The sequence below is a fragment of the Carassius auratus genome, chromosome 11 (assembly GCF_003368295.1).
Source record: "Carassius auratus strain Wakin chromosome 11, ASM336829v1, whole genome shotgun sequence".
NCBI lineage: Eukaryota > Metazoa > Chordata > Actinopteri > Cypriniformes > Cyprinidae > Carassius > Carassius auratus.
This window is the reverse complement of record NC_039253.1, coordinates 12945944-12969288: the sequence shown is the minus strand read 5'-3', so window position 1 is coordinate 12969288 and position 23345 is coordinate 12945944. Positions and strand designations below refer to the sequence as shown.

Genomic DNA, 23345 nt, shown 5'->3' with positions numbered 1-23345 from the left:
AACACCCCATCAGCAAAATCAGCACACATCAATTTGTTTAAGACGAGAGCGGCCTAAATGCTTACACTTCAGATATCACTTAGTGCCACTGCCAGAGACTCAGTGGAGGGCAAACTCTAGAAGCTAAAAATACATGCCAGGCATCACTCTCTGATAACAGCAGGGGTCATGATGCTGACCCTCTGAATCCCTATCTGTCTGACGCTGCTGTCCTGTCTCACTGCAGCCTAAGAGAAAATCATTACGGCCTACTGGGCGTCCGACAGCTGGGTCCCTGATGACTATCCTGAAAAGTTTGCTGTCATTCATGAATCAGAGAACACCTTCCATCAGCAACACACACAGATGCACACACTCCTATGGAAATGGAAACGCATGCATTAGCACCATACACATAAATGCACGACATGCAAGCTTTTAAATCATGAACAGGTTCAGGAAACAAAATGGTCACTGAAGGACATCCTTCACTTCAGTTTCACAGCGGCAGGGCTGAAGTAGATGTGATGAGGAGAGATAAGACACAGCCGCATGACCTTCAGACAACAAGGACACAGCAGGGCTCGGAAATAGAAATAGACAGCATGCCCAACACTGCACCCTTCTTCCAGCAGACGCCTGTGAATATTCTATCACACCTCTTAGCACTTGAGCCACATGGTACAGTGACTAAAAGATATTATCTATGCTTTCCAAAAAAACAAAAAACAAACAGAGTATACACATTGCAAAAAAATCCAGAATATCAGTTTTATAAAAACAAAATTAAATGAATGGTTAAAATATATAAAAATATTTTATGATATACACTCAACGGCCACTTTATTAGGTACACCTAATCAGCCAATCACATGGCAGCAACTCCATCCATTTAGACATCTAGATGTGGTGAAGACGACTTGCTGAAGTTCAAATGGAGCATCAGAATGGAGAAGTATGGGGATTTAAGTGACTTTGAATGTGGAATGGTATTTCAAAAACTGATGATCTACTGGGATTTTCACATACAACCATCTCTGTGGTTTACAGAGAATGGTCAGAAAAACAGAAATTATCCAGTGAGCAGCAGTTGTGTGGATGAAAATGCCTTGTTGATGTCAAAGGTCAGAGGAGAATGGGCAGACTGGTTAGAGGTGATAGAAAGCCAACAGTAACTCAAAAATGCTCACCAAAATTGGACAATAGAAGATTGGAAAAATGTTGCCTGGTCTGATGAGTATCGATTTTCTGCGACATTCAGATGGTAGGGTCAGAATTTGGCGTAAAGAACATGAATGCATGGATCCATACTGCCTTGTCTCAACGGTTCAGGCTGCTGGTGCTGGTGTGGGGGATATCTTCTTGGAACACTTTGGGGGGGTTGATGAACAGCGCTCTTCCACCCTGAATAACCATTGCTGAAGTGCCCCTGAGCAAGACACTGAACCCCCAGATGTTCCCCACTGCTCCGGGTGTGTGTGTACGGTGTGTTCACTTCTTCACTTCTCTTATATATATAAATATATATATATATATATATATATATATACATATATATACATATACACGCACACGCACACACACACACACACACACACACTGGTTACATATGACCTTGACAAATTTTTTAGTTAAAAATGAACATGCAAATTACCTAAATTTCGAATTAAAATGATCAACTAAAATTAACATGTAATCTATATATCTAATATTTCAGTATTTCTATTATATTTTTGTTGTACTGTTTTTTACTATAGCTGATTTTAATTTGTGATTTTATTTAATTGACTTTCTCCACACATAATTCTTGTCAGTATTTTGATGATTATGAGATTCAATGAAAATTAATTAAAAAAAAATTATATATATATATATATATATATATATATATATATATATATATATATATATATATATATATATACACACACACACACACACACACACACACACACACACACACACATATATATACACAATTTTACAAACCTTTACCTAATCTAAAAACTAAAATAAACTTACTTTCATTATGAAAAATCTAATTTATGATTATTTTCATCACATTTATGGGTTAAAAATGACCCTGACATGTTCTTGACAGGTTTTCGTGAGATTCACCCCAGTACTGAACACTATTTGCATTCAATGAAGCAAGAAATTTCTCTAAAAGCGCTTTGATGCTGATGTTCTGTTAAACCCTTGAAGCAAACCTCAGCACAAATAGGCCAGACAAAAATCTGTTGTCAACGGATCCAAATCCTGCTTTTGAACTGAGCTTCCGTTTCCGAAACCGACCTCTTGAGGGATCAACACTCCGATCAAAAATCCAACAAGAATGCAAAACGTCCTAAAACATCCTTGGGCATACCTGCGTAACTCTCTCTCTCACACACACACACACACACACACACACACACACACAAATTTTCACTCACAACTACTTGAGCAAACAAGAAAACACACATCATGCACAAACATAGTGTTCTAAACACTTCTGAACAAAAAGGATAAAGAAAAATTACTTATAACACCAAATCATAATATATTCATCAACACTAAATTAATACTTATTAATCAAAACATTTCCAGATATTCACACACCCACATGCACATCCCTGATACCTTTCTGCGAGCTGCAAAGTGAAGGATTCGCCGGGAGAGAGGAGAGACTGGTAAAAACAACCCTCTGTATTTAAACTTCAAGAGCAGGAGGGGGGTGAAATGAATAAGAGAGGAGGTGAGAATGAATGGATGCTTGGGGAAATGGGAAGAACAGGGAGAGTTGAAATAAACACTTCATTCTCGCTGGGGGACTGTGAAAGAGGCCAAATGATTTCACTAATCTTTATCAGCAGAAGCAGCCCTGAAACACAACCGGATGAGACAATCGAAACGAATGACTGCCACTATAACAACTATTACAGGCTAATAATGAAGAACGCAAGCCACGGAAAAATATCACCTCGATAAAACGGGTGACATGTTGAATATAGAAACTCGAGGGGCTTGTCAAACTGACGTCTCCCACTCGTAGGATTTAGAGGCTAACGTGTCGGTTCCATCAACTGGCGTTTTCTGGGCTCTGCTTGTGAATAATATCCCCTAAGGGGCTGTCATTCTTAAAGTGATAGTGGTGATAACATTGAGAATCACAGAGGGATATATACTGTACCTCCGGCTCTGGGTCGTCATCATCCAGGTCCGTGTAGGACGAGTGATCGGGGTTGTTCGCTTTATCCAGCAGCTCAATCGCCAAAATTCGACTTAATGGCTGGGACACAAAGGGATGCTGAGGAGTAGACGGTTGAAATGGAAATGTTTTTTTTTTTTTTTAAAGGCATGTCATTTCTCATTAAAATTATACATTTGACTTGAATAATAATATAATAATAATCATTATAAATAAAACTTAAATAAAAAATGCATTTAACAAAAGTAATTCAAAACAGTAACACAAAAATATTATGTATAAAATTAAATGATAGGCTTTATAAAATATTAGGTATGTGATTAAAATAAAAATATATATAACTACTAAAAATAATTACCGTATTTTTCGGACTATAAGTTGCACCTAAGTATAAGTCGCATATACGTCTTAATGCCTTCTCAGTGCTTCTGTAGCTTACACTGAGCAGCATAGAGCGCCATCTTGCAGCAGTTGTTTGTTGAAATGTTTTCTATTGGTTCATTTGTCTTAGTTCATTTCATTCATGTCAAATGAATTTTGATAAATAAGTCGCACCTGACTAAAAGTCCCAGGACCAGCCAAACTATGAAAAAAAGTGTGACTTATAGTCCGTAAAATACGGTAATTATAAAACAACTAAAATCAAAAGCAAAAATATTACATAAAATGACAAATGCAAACGTGGAATATACAAGATTCCAAATAGTTCCTCCTACCTGCAATAACTTGTCAGCTGGTGGCCGTTTCTTTGGATTTTTCGTTAAAGCCAGCTTCACAAAATTGTGGAAATTATTGGTCCTTCGGAACACAGAAAAGAGTCTCTATTTATCTCATGTGTAAAGAGCATTTCCACTGCCATGCCTTGCAGTTTGTTAGCTTTAAATGTAATTAACTTAATTTGATTTAACAGAGCTGCAAGGTAATGAAGAATAAACTATTCGGGAGATGACCTGACCAGATTCTTAATCAGCAAGATAAGAGAATGTCAACTGAAACCTTATTAAAATTCATAAAAGCAACAGTTTAGGGCAAATGAGAGTGCTTGGCCCATATTGCATAGGTGATTAAAGAAATTAAAGAATTGGGCATATAAAACACAAACTAAATCCCTCTTGGGATCAAGGATTTTATACACCTAGGTAACCTAATAATTGCATGAAAATGTAATTAGCACTTACCATTTAACTTTGTCTTTTAATTTGGGGGGTTGAAAGTTGCTTTTCGTCATCAGAAACAGAGCCCTGGAGATACAAAAACATGTTGGCAATGTCACAAGCAAACCAAAAAGTTTGGCTTAGAAAGAAAATATGGTAAATTCAAACATTTAACTAATTGAAACGTTGATATAGTTTCACTGCCCAGTGTGCCATGATTGATACAGTAGCTGGAGCTGGGAAACAAGAAGGTCTTATTCTGAACTAGATTCATTTTGTGAAGTTATTAAAAGGAAGATTACGTTTTTTCATGACTTGACTGAACATTTGCAAAAGCAATGGTAAAAACAACAAACACAAGTCACTGGTTGAGGCACACATATACAGTATGTAAAAGATATATGGCATTTTTTTTATAAGGAGCTAAAAAGTCAGCTCTCTCTGAATTGGAACAGGACCATAAAGCGGTTTAAACTCCCACCTCATTGGATGAAGGTCAAACATGGGAGGTTGCAGTTCGGCTAGTTCAATGGCGGTGATGCCCACAGCCCAGATGTCACACAGGTGATTGTATCCTCCTTTCCTCTCCACGGCGGCCACCTCTGGGGCCATCCTGTTAGCATGGGTTACAGACTCATTCATGAACATCTCCTACCTGATGGTTATGTAAGATTTGAAAAGGCATCTGCAGCCTTGTACAAAATGAATTATAAAAGATGAATTCAGGTTTTTTCTTTTTTTTTAACAACACAACAGCTAAATCATTTCTGATAGTTGATAAATAACATGGGATTTTTTTAATATTCAACATCAGGATATGAGGTTAACATTTCTATCACTGTATAATGTAAAGAGTTTACAACATTTACAGTTTTTTTTTGTTACATTTGAAAACTTTTAGTATTCTTATTTTTGTTATTTTTAAGGTTGGTTATTTAAAAATGAATTTAAAAAAAAAGAAAAAAGAAATCACAGAAAATATATTCATAATAACGATTTAAAATAATGCATTTTGATTATAAATAATGTATTGCATTTGTGGCACAATAGGGCTGTATACCAATAAGGAGTCCCGATGAAGGATTTTCTTTTAGCTAGTGTTGCTGTGATCTGTGCAGACACACCAAAATCAGCTGCAGAGAAAAAGAAAGAAAAGACCTTTACTACGATCCCACAAGCAGATCTCATTTGAGTTGTGTACAACTGATGCTACTATGTGTCTAATTCCGTCTGATGAATTATGAAATATGAGAGCTGCGTAACGCCACAGCAGATCAAATGTGACAACATGAGGTGGTACTCTCAGTCACCAACACTTTTACACTTTTTTTAAATGACTGAGTTCATAACATTGTAAGTAACTTAATTTAACTGTTTTAAACATTAATTAGAATGGAAGGAAAGTCTGTTATTTTCTTACCTAGCTTGACGTAGCCATTGTCTGTAAATAAAATATTGGCGCCCTATTTCAAATAGAAAAACAAATAAAATGACATTGAAAGGTAAGAGTAAAACAACTATTATAAGACATTATTAAATATATTACCAGAGGATTTGTGAGATGTAAAAAATGTAAAAATGAAACTGACAGACCTCAGAATCCAAAAAAAGTATTTCTATAAAATTGCTCTTTCAACACCTGCTTTCATCTATGATCAGAGATGTGAAAGCAGCATCTGAGTCATACTAATTACATCTCCCTCTGGCCAGGTAACACATTTTCTCTTGCTTTACCAGTCATTTGGCTTTGGCTTCACCAAATCACAATTAGAAGGTATGAAGGGCTTTACTTAAAGGCTATTTTTGTAAACAGCTATGATACTCAGATGAAATACATCATTTTTAGATGTAATGAGCACTTAGTTTTGTTTTTCACTGCTCACACTTTACTTTTAATTCACCGATCAAACATGTTTCAAATACATTACAAAATATTTCATATTTAAGAGGAATTGTTTCAAATATGTTTTATGATTCATTATGTCTTTATTAAAAACATGATACAATATATAGCAACTAACTAATGTACTAGCACCACTACTGGACATACATAATTGCAAAATAATGACAGAACAGTTAAAGGAATCATTTCCTAATATAATGACTAATTGTTTATGAAATCATCAAGGAATATGAATCAGAAAAGCTGATGTGTGTAATGATATTGGTAAATGATAATGATAAAAAATAAGTAGGAGGAGGGTTTATGTGCTGTCATTCAGTTTTTTTTTTTGGCATTTGAATACAATTCAACCAATCAACTCCTTTCATTAAAAACACACAAAAGCTAGAACAAATTATGGTACCTTTATGTCTCTGTGCATCTTTCCTTTGCTGTGTAGGTAAAATAAACCCTGAAAGCAAAGGCACAAACACTTATTTTCATCAATGATCATCTTCAAACTAATTTACAAACTGCTTTTTAGAGAACGGGATGTATGAAATATCTGGCAACATGTCTATCATTAAAAATTCAAAAGCAGCTTTCATGGTCACAGCAGATTGCTTTGGTTGTCAAAACAAAGTCCGGTAAAATGGCTTACCTGAAGGGTTTCTCTTGTTACATATGCTATCTGTGATTCTGTTAGTGGCCCAGTAACTGTGGAGACATATTTAGTGTGCATTAGCAGTAATATAATCTAAAAAAATCTATGAAAATCCCATTCATATTAGATTATTAGCTAAAATAGCCTGAGTACAATTTAAACGTCTAAACAATATAAAACTGTGTACACATCAGTTGAAATATGAGCCATGAATAACTTCAGCACATTCGGCTTAAGCTTAAACTTGTTTAAATCAAGAAGACACATAACTCTTATTCTTCTCATGCCACACTGAAAAAAAAAAAAAAAGTTTAACACAAGCACCACTAGTGGGTTTTATCCAGCAGACCAAAGACGAGAAACAATGTGACTGATTACACGTCCAACCTGAGAAAAGAGCTGAATTATTATTCTTCAACTCTAAATGGATTACTGATGAAAATAACAGACTTGAAACTTTACTAAAGAAAATACAAAAGGCGCCTGAGAATCTCATTTGTCTGTTCTCCAAAACAATGGCGTATGTTTGACGGTTTGGAGCCTCTGACACTTTAGCAGTGCAGTTAATCTCCTTTAAGTCAACAGAGACATTTCTTGCTGATTAAAATGTCACAAAAACAGGAAATGTGCTAATGGGAAGGAGTGAATAATAAATGGGCTGAAAGAAGAGAGGAAGAGATGGGCTTAAAATGATCAAATGGTGTTCACAACTTATTTTACATTTGAAACGTGATGCAAAAAACAAGAGGGTGAGGTGATGACATCTCAAAAGGAAAGTTGTTTCTATGCAATTTTTAAACTGATGATAAAAAATATGAATATTTAAAAGATTTTCTTATCAATAGAAGAACTATTTTTTTTTCATGTTAAGTAAAATATTTATGGAACTCTTTACCTTTGCACATTCACCAGCTGGATTCAGTTTCCCATTTTAATGCTCAGATAAAAATGTATCTGTTTAGAATTGCTTTTAATGATCTCCTTGTTTAATTTGTTGTTATAATGTTTGCTTTTTGTATGTTTTTTTTTTTTTTTTTTTTTGCTTTGTTTGACATTGTATGGTCAGGTGTAGAGGTCGACTGATATATCCACTTTTTGCTTCCATCGGAATTAATTCTTTTCTGATTGACAAATCCAAAAAAATGTTTGGGGAGAGACAATAAACAAAATTTCTCGAGAGCAATTTTTGAAGCGGACACAAATAATAAAGCTATTTTCATATATTTATTATAAATCATACAAGGACACTGGATGATTTTTATCAATAAAAATTATGCCACAAATGGCATTATAGTCCCCATCTCATGTTTCCGTAATGTCTCTGTGTTAAACATGGTGTCACGTGCATGTGAATATGCATGGAAATTATATGCAGATGAGGTTATGCATAGTAAAACAAGGCGTTATAAGCTCCATATATGGTTATGCACGCACGCACAATCGTCCCCTGACTGGGATTATAAAAGGATTTTTGGGCAGGTTCTGGCATACTCATGGTGTTTAAGTGAATAAAGCCGTGGGGAAGTCGTGGCCTAATGGTTAGAGAGACGGACTCGCAATCGAAAAAGTTGTGAGTTCGAGTCTCTGGCCGGCAGGAATTGTGCGTTGGGGGAGTCCATGTACAGTGCTCTCTCCACCCTCAATGCCACGACTTAGGTGCCCTTAAGCAAGGCATCGAACCCCCAACTGCTCCCCGGGTACCGCAGCATAAATGGCTGCCCACTGCTCCGTGTGTGTGTTCACTGCTCTGTGTTTGTGCACTTTGGATGGGTTAAATGCAGAGCACAAATTCTGAGTATGTGTGTGTAGGTGATGTAAAAGAGGAAAGCAGGCATTTGGACCAAAGCACTGTGAGGCAAGGAAGAGGGAGACTCAAAATGCTTCTAAACTTAAAACGCATTTTTGCACCGTTTGTGTTGTTTTACTACTTACACAATTATTTATTTAATTTTTTTTTTTACAATACACAGCATGGTTTTTATTCACCCCAAACTTTCAGCAATATATAATCCATTCTAGTAAAAAATAAATCATACATATGTAAAGAATCTTTTTTTTTGTATACATTTTATTCACAGTTTTTTCTCTATTTAGATCCACATTTCCAATATGTCCACTGTTGTACCTCACAATCCTTCTTCTTGATCATTTACTTGTTCAGAGAGTTATTTAAAGACACGTTTGACCAAGCAGAACCTGATTTATGTCTCTTTTGAGTCTTTCTCTATTTGTTGTGTGTGGGAGGACCTCGGCTCTAATCAGGCCTTTGACCATATAGCTGAGTGCAGCCATGGCAGTGGGGGATTGATAACGTGGGATGTGGGACTGGGCACTAAGCTAACACGTTAGCACTATAACACCATCTACCCTGTTCCCCCGACCCTGCGCAGAGGCTCAGAGAGAACCGCAGAACTGCCAACAGCTGCTGTGAAAATGAGCTCTAATGATCTGACAGGTCCACTCTACTAAGTTCTACTAAATTTATCTCCTGGGAACATACATAGGGAAGCTTTCCAACAATGTAAGAAAAGATCTGTATATTTTGGCCATCTGTCTAGAATCAAATTGTTAATTGGAAGAGAGGAAAGTCTATTTATGTAAAAACTGGCATTGGAAATAAGAACTATCTAAGCATTGTGCCCATCGTATCTACTGTACATTGTCAACGCTAGGACTTTTAGAGGATAGTTTGACCCCCAAATTTCCCCTCTGTCATTACATTTCAGACTTTCTTTCTTACATGGAACACAAGGAGACATTCTGAACAATGTACAGTTTGTTCTTCGACTCCGACCGTCATGTGGATCACTTTTATACGCTCAAAAGCCTCGTTAAAAAATAAATCCGAAGACTAAAATTCTTTTAAAGAATTCTGTTGTGTTTTACAAAAGATATAAACTCATGAATGATTTTGAACAATGTGGGGATGAATAAATGATGACAATTTTCATTTCTGGGTGAACTATTCCTTTAAATAATGAATGGAAAGGAGATACTGCATTGCAATAATGACCACTGAGTGAGTTTGAGTTAGTGTTGCAGTTGATTGTTTACCTTTATATGGTGTATCTTACCATGATATATGTCTTGCAGTGAACCTCCCCCACAGTATTCCATACATATCCATAATTTATCCCTCCTGAAAAGCCAGAGAAAGAAAAACACCAACAAATTATATTTCAATCGATGTGTCTCGAAATAGTCCCCTGGCAGCCCCATAGGGAGAGTGAAAGGATGCACACTTTTCTGGGTCATGACACAGCAAGCAGGAGACAGAGTCATAAGTCACAAGCAACCTGCTTTTATCAAAAAACACCCTTCTCTGTTTCTCTAAGCTGCCTTGCACTAATGTCTAGACTAATATTTAAGAGCTATACTGCTGACCAGAGACAAATCACACTCCAGTTTCCCATAGCTATAAGGTAGACCAAAATAACATTCTTAGAAATTAGAGAATTCAAGTGAAGTTTAAATGTTAGGTGCTTTTAGATTTAAACTTTAAAAAATAAAAAATAAATAAATAAATAAATAAATAAATAAATAAATATATATATATATATATATATATATATATATATATATATATATATATATATATATATATATATACACACACACACACACACACACACACACACACACACACAAATATGTGCTTGGGGTCACTAACATTAAAACTGTATTTTATTGTATTTAATTTAATTTTTTATTTTACAGTTTCTTTGCTGAATAAAGGTACATTTATTTGATCAAAATGACAGTAATATTTATGAAATATTACAGTTTACAATTTTAAATAACTATTTTCTCAAAGAGATGATGCTTAAACTGTTGGGGTGCTTACTTTTTTGTGAAAACCGTGATACATTTTTCACTTTCATTGTAAATTTATTTAAAACAGAAAACTTGTTTTTACATTATACATGTCTTTACGGTCACATTTGATCAATTTAATGATCAAATGATTAAAAAAAGAATAAATAATAATAATAAACTAACCCCAAACATTTGTATGGTAGTGTATATATAACCAGGAAAAGTGGAATAGAAGATATATTAACATACAATCTATTACATGCCGCTGATTCCAACAGAAAATTATTTTCCTTCAGGTTAAAACAACAAATCCGACATTGAACCAGGATAAATGTTAAAATGTACTATTTCACAGCCATGCAATAACAAGAAGATCTTAGGTTCTACATGTTTATAAAAGACTACTGTAATAAAATCATTTTTAATTGTTTACACCGAGGAAAATCACACTCTATTTTTGAATGATTTCTCTTACGCATTAGACAATGTTCACCAAGAAACTACCTAGAAAAAAAGACAACCTCCACATTACTGCTTTTAAATCTTGAGGGATGTGTTAAAATTATCTACCACTGCAGCTTAACTTTATACTGTAGCTAGAAAATTGTAGATCCATGGTGGGCGATGGTGGTGTCATATACCACAAAGCTTTAAGAAAACATGATTTTGTCAATGGTAAAGTCCTACTTGTAGTCCTCATGAGCAAATGAGATCTACACCCTTGTTTGATTCCTGAATTTTAGACGATCTAGTTCAGTCTAAGCCTGGCCAAGAGGCATAGGTCGCACAATTAGCAGAAACAGAGGTGCTGGAGTCACAGCTGCTGTTTCCTGCAGTGCAGCTGAGAGACCCAACCAACAGAGCACAGTGTCAACTCAACAGCCTTAGACAGGAATAGGAACTGACAGCGCAGGAGGAGAGAGAGAGTGAAAGAAGGGGTAAGTGAAGGGGAGAGCAGAGAACAATAAAAGTGTGGTCAGGAAAGTGGTCATTACTATACCTTAAGTAACTACCGAAATAGGCCACAATGTTAGAGTGCTTGCAGTCTTTCATCATGATTATTTCCTGCTGAACCACTGCAAAGTCCTCACCTGTCGAAGGAACACACAGAGAGATGGGGACAAGGTGAGAAATTACCAGGAACAACCCAATGAGTTACTCAGCTATTTCATTCATGTCAACGAAAAAAAGTTAACTAAGCATAAGTAAACTTATGCAACATTTTTAGATCTACCATGATTTCATAGCATATAGTCATATTGTTTATAAGAAAGGACCCAGGTATTACCCAAGTTGTTAACCACCCAAAAATAATAAAAACAACTTGATTACTTGATTACAGTAATTTATGCACCATCAGCATCACAAAACTTGCAGTGATATGTTTTAAACAGGCTTATAATACACATATCACCATGTGGGAATTTATTATGTATATATGAACTAAACTAAACTAAAATAAGTTAAATAAATAAATACTTGGAACGGAGTGTACTAAATGAATGAGTGGAGTGTATTAAATGAAAATGTAATTACATTTAAAAAATATAATTTATAACAATACATACATTTAATAATACTTTTAAATTCAAAGTAAGCAAGTAATTCTCCCAGGTTGCCAGGAGTTAGGTATTTATATGCACTTACTGTTCTGGCTGGTAGTGAGCTAGCACAAATTAAGAGCCCACCAACAATCACAGATTTTTTTTCTATGGGATTTTCCTCTTGTGAACAGTTTAACCCACTTATAAAATAACAATCATACCTCACCTCAAGAATGCAGTGTAAGCAACGCACTAGATCCATGCACTTGAAATGCATTGACCAAGTATGTGTTTGGATTAAGTACATTTCTAGCCAAATATTTGCAATAGTAATAGTGATGCAACACCTCTAATAAGGGAGTTCCTAATGAAAATTGATAGCAAATCCTCATGAAAGCTAAATTTCGAAGCATTGCATGCTTGTTTAATTATGCAAAAGACGAGAGGGGAGGGTCAGACCCTTATGTGTATAGTGCCTATACAGTACTGAGATCTCTTTAGCATTCATAAAGCATCAGACCCTAAATGCATCACTGTGGTTTTCCCCCTAACTGCTGATGGAGATTCAAGCCCCTCATATAACCTTTATTTCTCTCTAAAACCAGTAACACTCTTAGAAGCTCATTTGGAAGCCAAGAGCTAGAGTAAGGACCTTCTTCCTAGAGCCCTGCACGGGACGATCAGGCCCAAGCACGGTCCGTGTCCAACAGCTTATCAGAATTACCGGCCCGAGCCTGACCCGAGCCCGTCCCTTCTCCCAAAACTTATACTACTGTTTTAGCTATTAAAAAATTTTCAATTTTGTATGTAATGGCAAATTGATTATATTTTATTTCGTTTTCTTAATTAAATTAATTTCGAAAAACGTTTAGTATTTTTTTGTTCGTTAATTATACGTTTTTGTTTTTTAAAGTAAAGTGGCAGACAGTAAACTGATCATATATGTTTGATCAATTTAGCCTTCTCAAATCAACACGACTTGCCTAAAATAAAAACAGTTCAAGCATATAAGACTGTTTAAATGTTAAAGATAAATGAGCGCTATATCTTATAGTTTGTGCGGAGATGCTTCAGGACATAGAGATGCCAGCATGATCACTTGCATTTCTTTCAGTGGCTACCCGTCATTTTTGCTCATAAGGTAAGAGTAATTCATAATTCGTAACTGTAAAGTGTCTACTTTCATTTTTGTTTGCTCACAATATCAACAAAACGTGCTCTTATAAAATAAAGACAGAAACCATGATTAAACTTTTTGCCGTCTGATCTTGAATATGAGCATTACACAAAAATGAAACAAAACTCAGAGAATACATGCCTCACAGACATAAAAATATATCTATAGAAATGTTTTAATTAGTACTTAATGAAATAAACGATAAGAAAATCCGGCATCAAACCGGTCCTTGTTTGTAAAACAAGCATCTTCGAAATGCGGGGAACAAACAAAAACACTTGCACAACTCCGTTGATGCTCTGTAAAAATAAACTCCATCCACTGGTCCCTTAATGCTGTTTTTTTTTTTGGGTAATCTGTGTCTTGCCCTGGCAACCAAAAACACACTTCTTTTGTGACATTTCGCGACGCTCTCGCTCTGATCAGTGAATGTCTGTTGTGCTCTGAGTGCTGTGCTATACGGGAGCGCGCTCTTCTGGCAGAAGTGCCCTAGGACCCATATAAGGAAATTTCGCTTTATCTAACGTCACACAGAGCCATACTCGAAAAAAACTTTCTGAAACTTGTGACAAACTGGTTTCAAACGTACAACTTAATTTTTGAAACTTTGTCCATGTTTAGCATGGGAATCCAACTCTTTAACAGTGTAAAAAACTCAGAATGCATGAAATAGCATTTCACTCCCCCTTTAAAATAGTGGGACAGATTAGACTGAAATGCAAGCAGGCAAAATTGGATTAAGAAAGAAAAACTCAAATGTTGCATTGGTTTATCACATTTTATGACATTAAGAAATCATGTAGAATACGGCCCTAATATATATATATATATATATATATATATATATATATATATATATATATATATATATATATCATATCTTGGTTTCTCATTTTGGCCAATAACTTGCTTTATGGTGGGAGTAATGCATGTAAACTTGTGCAGGGTTAATATGCAGCATTTAACCTGATTTTCATATTGAGGTACGAAATTAAAAATAATCCCTGTGGTTTTGATATGAGGAATTGAAATGCAACTATTTATGTTTCTCGATCCCATGCCAAGGTTATTTATTATACATCACACTTTCAAGTGTCGGTTCAGATCTTTAGATATCTGTGTGTGTGTGTGTGTGTTTGAATTTTTTTCAACTGTCAGTTGATGTGTTGACAGCAAATTGAAAGTGTTGTCTCTATCGTTAAATTAAATTTAAGGCAGTGGGGTAACATTTGCTTATGTTTATTAATTCAAGTAAAAAAAAAAAAAAAAAATCCTAGTTGACAACATTATTTAGATTGACTGGACTACTAAATAATAGTCAAGTCAATTTAAACAAGTTTGTTACCTGGGCTAATTCCACTCTAATGGGAAGTGTTTTTAACAATACATATGTTGTCAAGATAACAAAGCATTTTTAAGCAGCGGGGGAACAAAGTATTTTTAGATGACTCAACAAATTCTTTTTTACAGTGTATATGGGCACAATATAAATATAGCCCAACCCGAGCCCGATCTGTAAAAAAAAAAAAAAAATGGCCCGAGCCGGGACCCAACAGGATTGCAGACCTCTACTTCTTCCATCAGAGACATATATTTGTTGTAGTAAAAAAAAAAGAAGGATATGGAAAAACTAAAAGGGGAAAGACAAAGTAACAGGCAGAGACTGAATATCTGACATGCTGGTAACTTATTGGAAGTGATGTGATCTCAGCTGATGGACACGAGAAGGCAATCACCCATAATGCTAGTGTGGGGGCTTCTGGCCTGAATCCATCTGAGCTGACCTTGATCACTGGCTTTGCTGTATAGATGTGTGTGTGTGAGCAGAGAGGGAGACGAGTAGGAAGACAGAAGGACAGACAGATTATGAGAGATGGAAGAGAGAACGGGAGAGAACAAAGTCACTTTGTTGTGACTGCTTCATGCTTAATGATGGAAGCTGCAGGCTCATTAAAAGTTTTTTTTTAACAGTTTTTCCTTGTTCTCTCCCACTGACACTAGCAACACACTCCTCCTTTTACTCCCACATAGTAGGGCAGAGATAAATATTTTAACTGCATAATCCACCATTAAATTGAACATCCCAAGCTGGGTGCAGGCATCAATGATAGCATTTACAAGATGAAAGGTCACTTAATAGTGAATTTACCCTTACAAAACAGTACAAAGTAGAACATTTTAGAAGCTAGCAGGATTTTATTGCCATTGTATTCTTTGAGTATCATGTAAAAACACTTGTTAATGGAAAACATCCACAATCACAGTATTACAGTAACTGTGAACTAGTCTTAAATTTAAAAGTATTAATACTGTTTTTGGAACACTATGGTTTCACCAAATAGAATTGCAAAAAAACAACAAATAAAACTTGTCTTTTTGCTAAATTGGTACAATTTCACACATGACATTTAAATACATTTAGATTTATACATAACTGTTTTCTAAATAGTTTATATACGGTATATTTTAATACATATCAAATAAATCTGTCCTTAACGGTTACAAATGCAACAAGCGACTAAATATAATAAAATGAAATAAAATAAACTGCAATACTAAGATAATCAATGAAATGCTATTTTATTTTGAGCAACACCCAACGCATCCATCTGATGCAAAGACATTTGATCAAAGTGTGACTGTCTATTTCAGTTCCATGTTCAACTAGATTTAAAATGATTAATTAACATAGTTCATAAAATGCAATGAAAAAAAAAAAGTAAATAAAATACAAAAATACTGTTTCTAGGGACCGTGAAGTCGACTTGTTTAAATTCAGGACCAATTCCAAGGAAAGTTTTCTTTCCAAACCCACATACTGAAGGAAGGATAAGCTTTGAGAAGTTCTGCATAATGTCCTTTGAGTGTAGGTCTGTGCAAAAGACATTTGCTCCCTGAGGGAAGTGTGAAGTCGCAGCAGTGGGGTCAGGTGACATGCGCTTCCTGCCGGGGCAAGTGATCCAGAGAGCGTTCCGCAGAGGCAGTGACATTTCCCTGCACATATGGGGCAGATAGCTGCAAGAGACAGCGGGAGGTACTGCCTCTTACCTCCTTCAGGGGAAACGGAAGCTGCTAGCCTATTATTCACAGTGTAGGTTGCAGCAATTCATATCTCTGAGTAGGGCAAATGCTAACTGAAGCAACTTCTTAGTCAGGGTCTGATGGGCAGATTAGACCGCTTCAAGGCAGAGCAGGTCCCACTGAGTAGCAGTTACATGACTATTGTCAGCATATATATGCAGTATGTGTTGTGATGTGTGTTATATATTTATGTTTTTTTATGAGTGGCGAGATAGGGGAAAGCATCCGTTGATTTGAGAATGTACAGTTAAGAGGATAATTAATCTTGGCTATGTGAAGAGGTGTAACCTGTCTAGAGGTCTGGTAAATTTCCCAACCAAATTCCATTACTGTACATTGACACAAGCAGGGAAGGCGGCAGATAACAGATCCTGAGGAAAATGAACAATGATTCGTAGGATTATTCTCTGTGTACCACCAGCGAATGACAAAAAGGAAAGAGTGGGCTTGTTTTTCTACTAATTTAAAACTAATTAGGCAATAAACAAACTCCAAACGCACAGTAATAAGATCGCAGGGATCCATGAGCACCAAAATTATGCAGTTTACTCTGATCAAAAGACATCTGAGCAAAGTGTGACTGTCTATTTCATTTCTAAGTTCAACAAGTTCAAAATGACCCACATGGTATTAAAGACAGATCAAATAGACTATAAAAACTACAAAAAAAAAGACTTCATAAACACAAAATGTTTTAAAATGTTTTCCATTTCTAGTCGAGGCATGGTATCCTGGGAGAGGCTTTATCATAATTAAAAGAATATGAATGGACTAAAATGTGGAAAATATAGTTTAATTTTGCAAGAAGAAAAAGACTACTATAGATGGTGACATTTTACAGCAAGGTTCACATTAGTTAATGCATTAAGTATCATGAAATAAAAAAGAAATAATTCATTAATCTTGGTAATGTTATTGCCCATATATACTAGCATTTAAAGAACTATGAAGAAATATCAATTAACAATAAACAACAATTTAGAAATGTTTTCAACCAGAGCCAAGTACAAAAGGACGCGACGAACTACTGAGATTTTCAAACATCACGTCAGAAAACTGACTGGAAATGAACTTGAATCTACCATTCGATAACATATCGGACAACAAACTGCAACATAACTTTGGCTTCTTAAGCTCAAATAAGACAACACTAAAAATAAACAAATAAAACATTGTTATTCAGACATTGTCAAGTTAGAATAAGCTAGAAACCTCTACTGTACAAGAGGGTAACCTTCAATATCACGGTTCTAGCTTTTGTTTACAAACTAATGTGAATCTGAATTTTGACTACACCATCATGGTTTTGCTCAAAGGAAACAAAAATCTGAACAATAACAAGCGATTCTGAATAAATTTCATTAAAGCATGTCATAGCACACAGAAATGGGACGAGTTTGCGGTCTTGGGCATGTTTGTAGGGGTTGGATAGCAAGAGAGACTGTCAGGGATAGGCGCTCAACTGTCACTCCACTAGACATGCGTGTCAGTGTGAATGTGTGTGTGCAGGGCTAACAGAATGTGTTGTAAGTGTTAAAGTGTGAAAGTATGTGCAGGGATTAAATACGCTTGATTGGTATGAGGGTTATATTTACTTAGGTCTGATTTCCCATCATCCATTTAACAGGAATCCTGTCCCCATTAGCACTCATGTCCCAAACCGGTGTATTTTCAGTCCCACTTTGCTTCAGATTTTGAATCTTTATTAAAACATGCTCATATCTGATGTCAAGTGTTTTATGAAGATGAAAGAAATCATATTTCTTTTCAATAGCTTGAAAATGTTGATTGTTCTGCATGTGCAGCTTTAAAATAAAGCCACTGAATTTGGTTATAATGTACAATGAGATTTTCTAAAATACTGAAATTAAACCTATTTAAGACAATATTCACTCAGAATGTACTCAACATGCATTATCATATTGAATAATAATTATTTTTTTAATTTATTTGAAAGAAGGTTCTTATGCTCAACAAGGCTGCATTTATTTGTTTAAACAGTAAAAACTGTGAAATATTACAATTTAAAATATCACTTTTCTATTTTGTTGTATTTTAAAATGTAGTTTGTACCTGTGACAGCAAAGCTGAATTGTCTGCAGTGATAATCCATCAGAAATTATTTAAATATGCTGATTTGGTGCTCAAGAAGCATTTCTTATTACTATCAATGTTGAAACAAACAGTTGTGTTGCTTGTGTAAAAACCATTATGCATTTCTTTTCAGGTTTTTCCAGAATAGTATTTATTGAATTAAATATTTTTGTCTTGACTGTCACTTTTGATCAATTTAACGCATCACTGCCAAACATAAATATGCATTTCTTTTAGGAAACAAATAAATAGATAAAATCTTAATGACAAATTTTGAATGGTAGTGTATATTAGGACAACCCTAATGCTAAAGCCATCCACCTTTCTGGGTATCAGATTTACTGAAAATCAGATAAAAATAGAAACAGAGAGTTTATATCTGAAAGTGTGAAAAAAAAATTGATATCCACAAAATGCCAAGTTTAGAACAAAAAAAAAACCTCTACAATGATTGCCTTTTAAAATGGTTAAATTGTATTACTAAAGTCTAAGAAGGGCACTGACTGTCCATAAAGACATTATTCAATCTGTTCCTGTCCATTATCCTATCCACAGGCCGATTTGAGAGCCATACAAGATAGTAAATACAGTTGACCAAAAAAAAATAAAAACTTGATGTAGCCATTAACAATCTCAAAATATTGGCTAATGAATTTACCTCATCAGTAAAGTGGATTTTCAATCACTTTTTCAAAATGTAAGAATACAAGCTTGTCCTGATCATTTACTCCCAATTTTTCCGTCACTGTGCCTAAAAGCTTTATAATAGCTGACACGCCATCGAAAATGCATTATCTTGTGCCCGAATAAATCTTCCAAGTGAAATTATTTGCATACTTTTCCCTGTCACATCAATCATATTTTGGAGCATCATTTTGTTTTATAGGTCTATAAATCTAATCCATGTTTTCCCACAGTAAGACTTTGGACCCACTTTTCCCTAATATTGTGCGTACATCAGCAGTATATTTTTCTTAAGCTCTTTGTTGACAGTGAACCAGCTGCACCTGCCGTGATGCAAGTCTCAATACTGCACACACACACACACACACACACATAATATCCAACACATGGATTAAACACACACACATCTGACTCTGAAGGGACTCTGGGCTCTGGCACTCTCCCCTCCCATTACAGCGAGTGACATTTCTGAGGGCCGCCGACCTCCGAGCCCATGCATTTTAAATGAAAGCCCTGCACGCCTGCAGTGCCTCAGTGCTCCCAGCCGGCTAATACCAGACCCACCTCCACTCCTGCACCTCCTGTTCCCTTTGCATGCCTTACAGGAATCAGAGCCAACAAAGACACAGCATGCAAATGCACACAGTGTTTACTGAATATATTTGAGACAATGTTTTAGAAATTCATCTACAATGCCCAAAAATGCTGTCTAGAAAGGCAGCTTAGCAGATTTTGAGACACAGCCATACGCAAAGGACAACTTTTGGCAATAAAATGGGAGACTACAGAGTTGCTTAAAAAGAAGGTCCTGAATATGGGGGGAAAAAATCTATATTTTATTAACAATAGTTATGAATGTGTGTTTAAAGTCTGAATGTGATGAAATAAAAAGACATAGGCATGTGATTGCATCTTTAACGGACCACATTGTAACTTAGTCACTTAGTCCCTTCCCTGTTTAAACTGCCCTGTCAATCATCTTATAACAGTTAACATCCACCATATTTCATTTAATTTCCTACTGCACTGGAGAGAAATTGCATAGCATGTTGATCTGCCAGTCACAAGTCTTTCATGCAGAGTCATGTCTGTCTATCAGTTACTTTTTTGAAGAATTGAATAATTTCATTCAGTGAGGGCAAATTCAATTGTTAAAAAAATTACAATTAGGGCATTTATATTGGTACTATATATATATATATATATATATATATATATATAAATGCTGATCATTCTATTCATCAAATAATCTCTAAATAAAAAAGTATCACGTTTCCCACAAAAAAAGTAATGAGATATGTTTTTTAAGCAGCAAATAAGCATATTACAATGATGGATCATGTGACGCTGAAGAATTGAGTAATTCCTAGTTAAAAACCTAGGCCTAATGTATATAAAATACATTTATTACATACTAAGTATGGTTCAAATCACATATTCAACATATTTACTGACATGCTGCTCAAGACTGATATAAAAAAAATAATTAACATTTATTTAGTGCTACTTATAAAAAAAAAAAAAAAAAAGATTTTCTCAACATTAAGCTTAAAATATGTTTTCTGATGTTACTGTTGAAGAGGACTATATGATCTTTGAATAACATTAGCCTTGAAATGTAAGATTTTTGGACTTCAGCACTACTTTCACACAATTAAAGTGCATTAAGTACAAAATTAGTTGTTCCAATTTAGCAGACTTTTTAGTTCAGTATACCCTACTAAAGGTAGTACAATTGCAGTGTATTTTATTAAGTACATAAATATGCAAATGTGTATTTCAAATACATTTAAGTATATTCATTTTCCACTAGGGATGAATGCTGAATATTCAACTTAGACATCACAGGAATAAGAAATTTGAAAACAGCTATTGTAAAATCTGAAGAATTTTGAAATTGGATATAAAGGTTATAAAAGTACAAATCTGAAGCAGAGAGGTGAAACTGTAGATTTTAAGTGTCCACACTTGGTTGGCAGAGAACATTTTGCCTGACCACACTTCCTACAGTAGGCAGCTCGATCTTGTCACTGTGAATATGCTACACCACGAACTGACATTAAGGGGGAAGGAAAGGCAGGCTAAGTGCTTGCTCATGAGGTCGCCCTTCTTTTTATGGTAAGAATAGCCTTTGCTGTTCAGCAATACACCGACGCAGGTGCACAAACTCACACACATGCACGTCAATGTTTGCCTATGCACACCAGCTTCAAGTACACAATCGGATGTGTGAGCTCGCATACAAACCAAAGAGGAGGCTGAAAAAGATACCCTTAACTTATTCCAACTACAGGGCTGTTTGGCAAATCGCTGCTTTCTGAAGATCAATATGACAGATTCATCAATTTTGAATGAAATGCATGAGACCAACATCGCTTGTGCCAACCAATCCACACACACACAAAAATAAGAGCACATCCAGATGTAGCCTGGTCACTGCGCTTCTCATCTCAGGCCAAGAGCTAATCTCATCGCACATCGACACGTCCCCAAACGCCCCCACACAAACTCACCCCAGGTCTTGATGTTTCTGTTGGCATGTCTGTTCGCAAACCCATTTATTGGGTCTTTCCAGACGATCCCCTGTTGATTATGTGAAACTAATGAGCCAAAACTCAAAGCCGTGTCCTGATCCCCACGGTGCCGGAGAGGGAGGAGACCTATCCTAAAAGTGTGTGTTGTCCACCCCCACCATGATTTGCAAAGGCCAGCTCAGAGACATTAATGAGTTAGAACGGCAAAAACGCCAATGCGGATCGAGAAGACATGGCGCATGTTAATCAGAATTGTAAATTGATGTCAAAGAGCAACAAAGACATCACCGTAAAAACACATCTATGGGACATCCATGTTAATATCCTTATCTAATTAAGCGGACTTCCAACTGACTCGCCAGAGTAGTTAGGGTAACTATGGGACTAATAATTGATTAGTTTGTTCATCTTGGCAGCACATGTTCCTTGCAAACCAACACAATTAACGAGACATGATAATGGATGGCCCATGGGGTACGTGACTACTGTACATGGACGAGTAGTTAACAGCCTTCATTCGCACACCATGATAATAATGACAACCCACTGACAGCTAACGACACACTGCACAAGCCAAGACGTCTAGCATCCTGCAGATAAACAGGTGTAAACATTTGAAAAATATTTGATTAAAATTTGGTCAATTTGATTTAATTTTGTTGGCAATAGATCATTGATAACATCTCAGATCAGACTCAAAGCAGATCTCATATTAGATCACTATTGATAATGCCATACTTAAAGCAAAGCAAAAAAGCATTTTTCAACCCTATAAACAACTTCACCCAATATTCTGTTGTTTTGAACAACATTTGCAATATAATTCATCTACCGCTATGATCAACATGTTGCACCATTGAGATCAACTTGCATTGCATTAGCTTAGCTTGCATTCAAAGACACCCAATATACAGATCTGAAAGGAAATGGACATAAATGAGATCCAGCATCATACACATTTAAAAATTCAATGGTTGTTTTTTCCATATACTCTTTAATAAGAAAGCCCCTGATTACAACAAGGCTCTGAATCAACTGGTGCACACTATGTTTTTGTGCATATTTCCTGCCATTTCAAAATGAACAGCTTGGAAACAAGCCTGAGCAGGTGTTTCCAAAACACTCTGACTAAATCTAGCTCTTCATCTGAAACCCAGCTTACCAGATATCTGGCACAGCAGTGTGTCCTATTCGTTCCAACAGGGGCATCTAAAAGCCACACACACATAGAAAACCCTCTCTTATCTCAAACAGCTGAGAAAGCAAAGGGCAGGACCTCCAGAAACCCCCATTCCCCTCTTATTCTCTTGCATCTCTGGAATGAGAGGCATGTTGTAATTACTGAGGCTAAAAGCTGACATCTATGGCATCTATGAATGTGAGTGGCTACAGAATTATTGGTCAATGTTTAAACCAAGCAGCCTAATCGCTCTCGGCGCAAAACAAACAGGTCTGTAGGTTTAGAATCCTAAAAAGTAATGTGAACAACCTCTAAGGTACTGAATAAAGGTATGGACAAGACAAAACAATAATTAGCTGATACAGA

General features: G+C 35.7%; 1 protein-coding gene across 10 annotated transcripts in view; it reads right to left on the bottom strand.

The window, feature by feature from the left end:
- The window catches only part of LOC113111060 (mitogen-activated protein kinase kinase kinase kinase 3-like), a 70184-nt gene that overhangs the window by 27388 nt on the left and 19451 nt on the right, over positions 1 to 23345 (bottom strand). For 8 of the 10 annotated variants that reach the window (XM_026275487.1, XM_026275488.1, XM_026275493.1 and 5 more), the window contains exons 3-13: positions 11686 to 11776; positions 9944 to 10008; positions 6867 to 6922; positions 6630 to 6677; positions 5744 to 5786; positions 5384 to 5456; positions 4805 to 4936; positions 4348 to 4410; positions 3886 to 3967; positions 3152 to 3268; positions 2602 to 2676 (exon numbers count right to left, since the gene is read on the bottom strand). In XM_026275487.1, coding sequence (XP_026131272.1) covers positions 2602 to 2676; positions 3152 to 3268; positions 3886 to 3967; positions 4348 to 4410; positions 4805 to 4936; positions 5384 to 5456; positions 5744 to 5786; positions 6630 to 6677; positions 6867 to 6922; positions 9944 to 10008; positions 11686 to 11776 — 845 coding nt within the window. The remainder of the gene's footprint in view (positions 1 to 2601; positions 2677 to 3151; positions 3269 to 3885; positions 3968 to 4347; positions 4411 to 4804; positions 4937 to 5383; positions 5457 to 5743; positions 5787 to 6629; positions 6678 to 6866; positions 6923 to 9943; positions 10009 to 11685; positions 11777 to 23345) is intronic. The other 2 variants (XM_026275486.1, XM_026275496.1) reach the window with 1 other exon arrangement.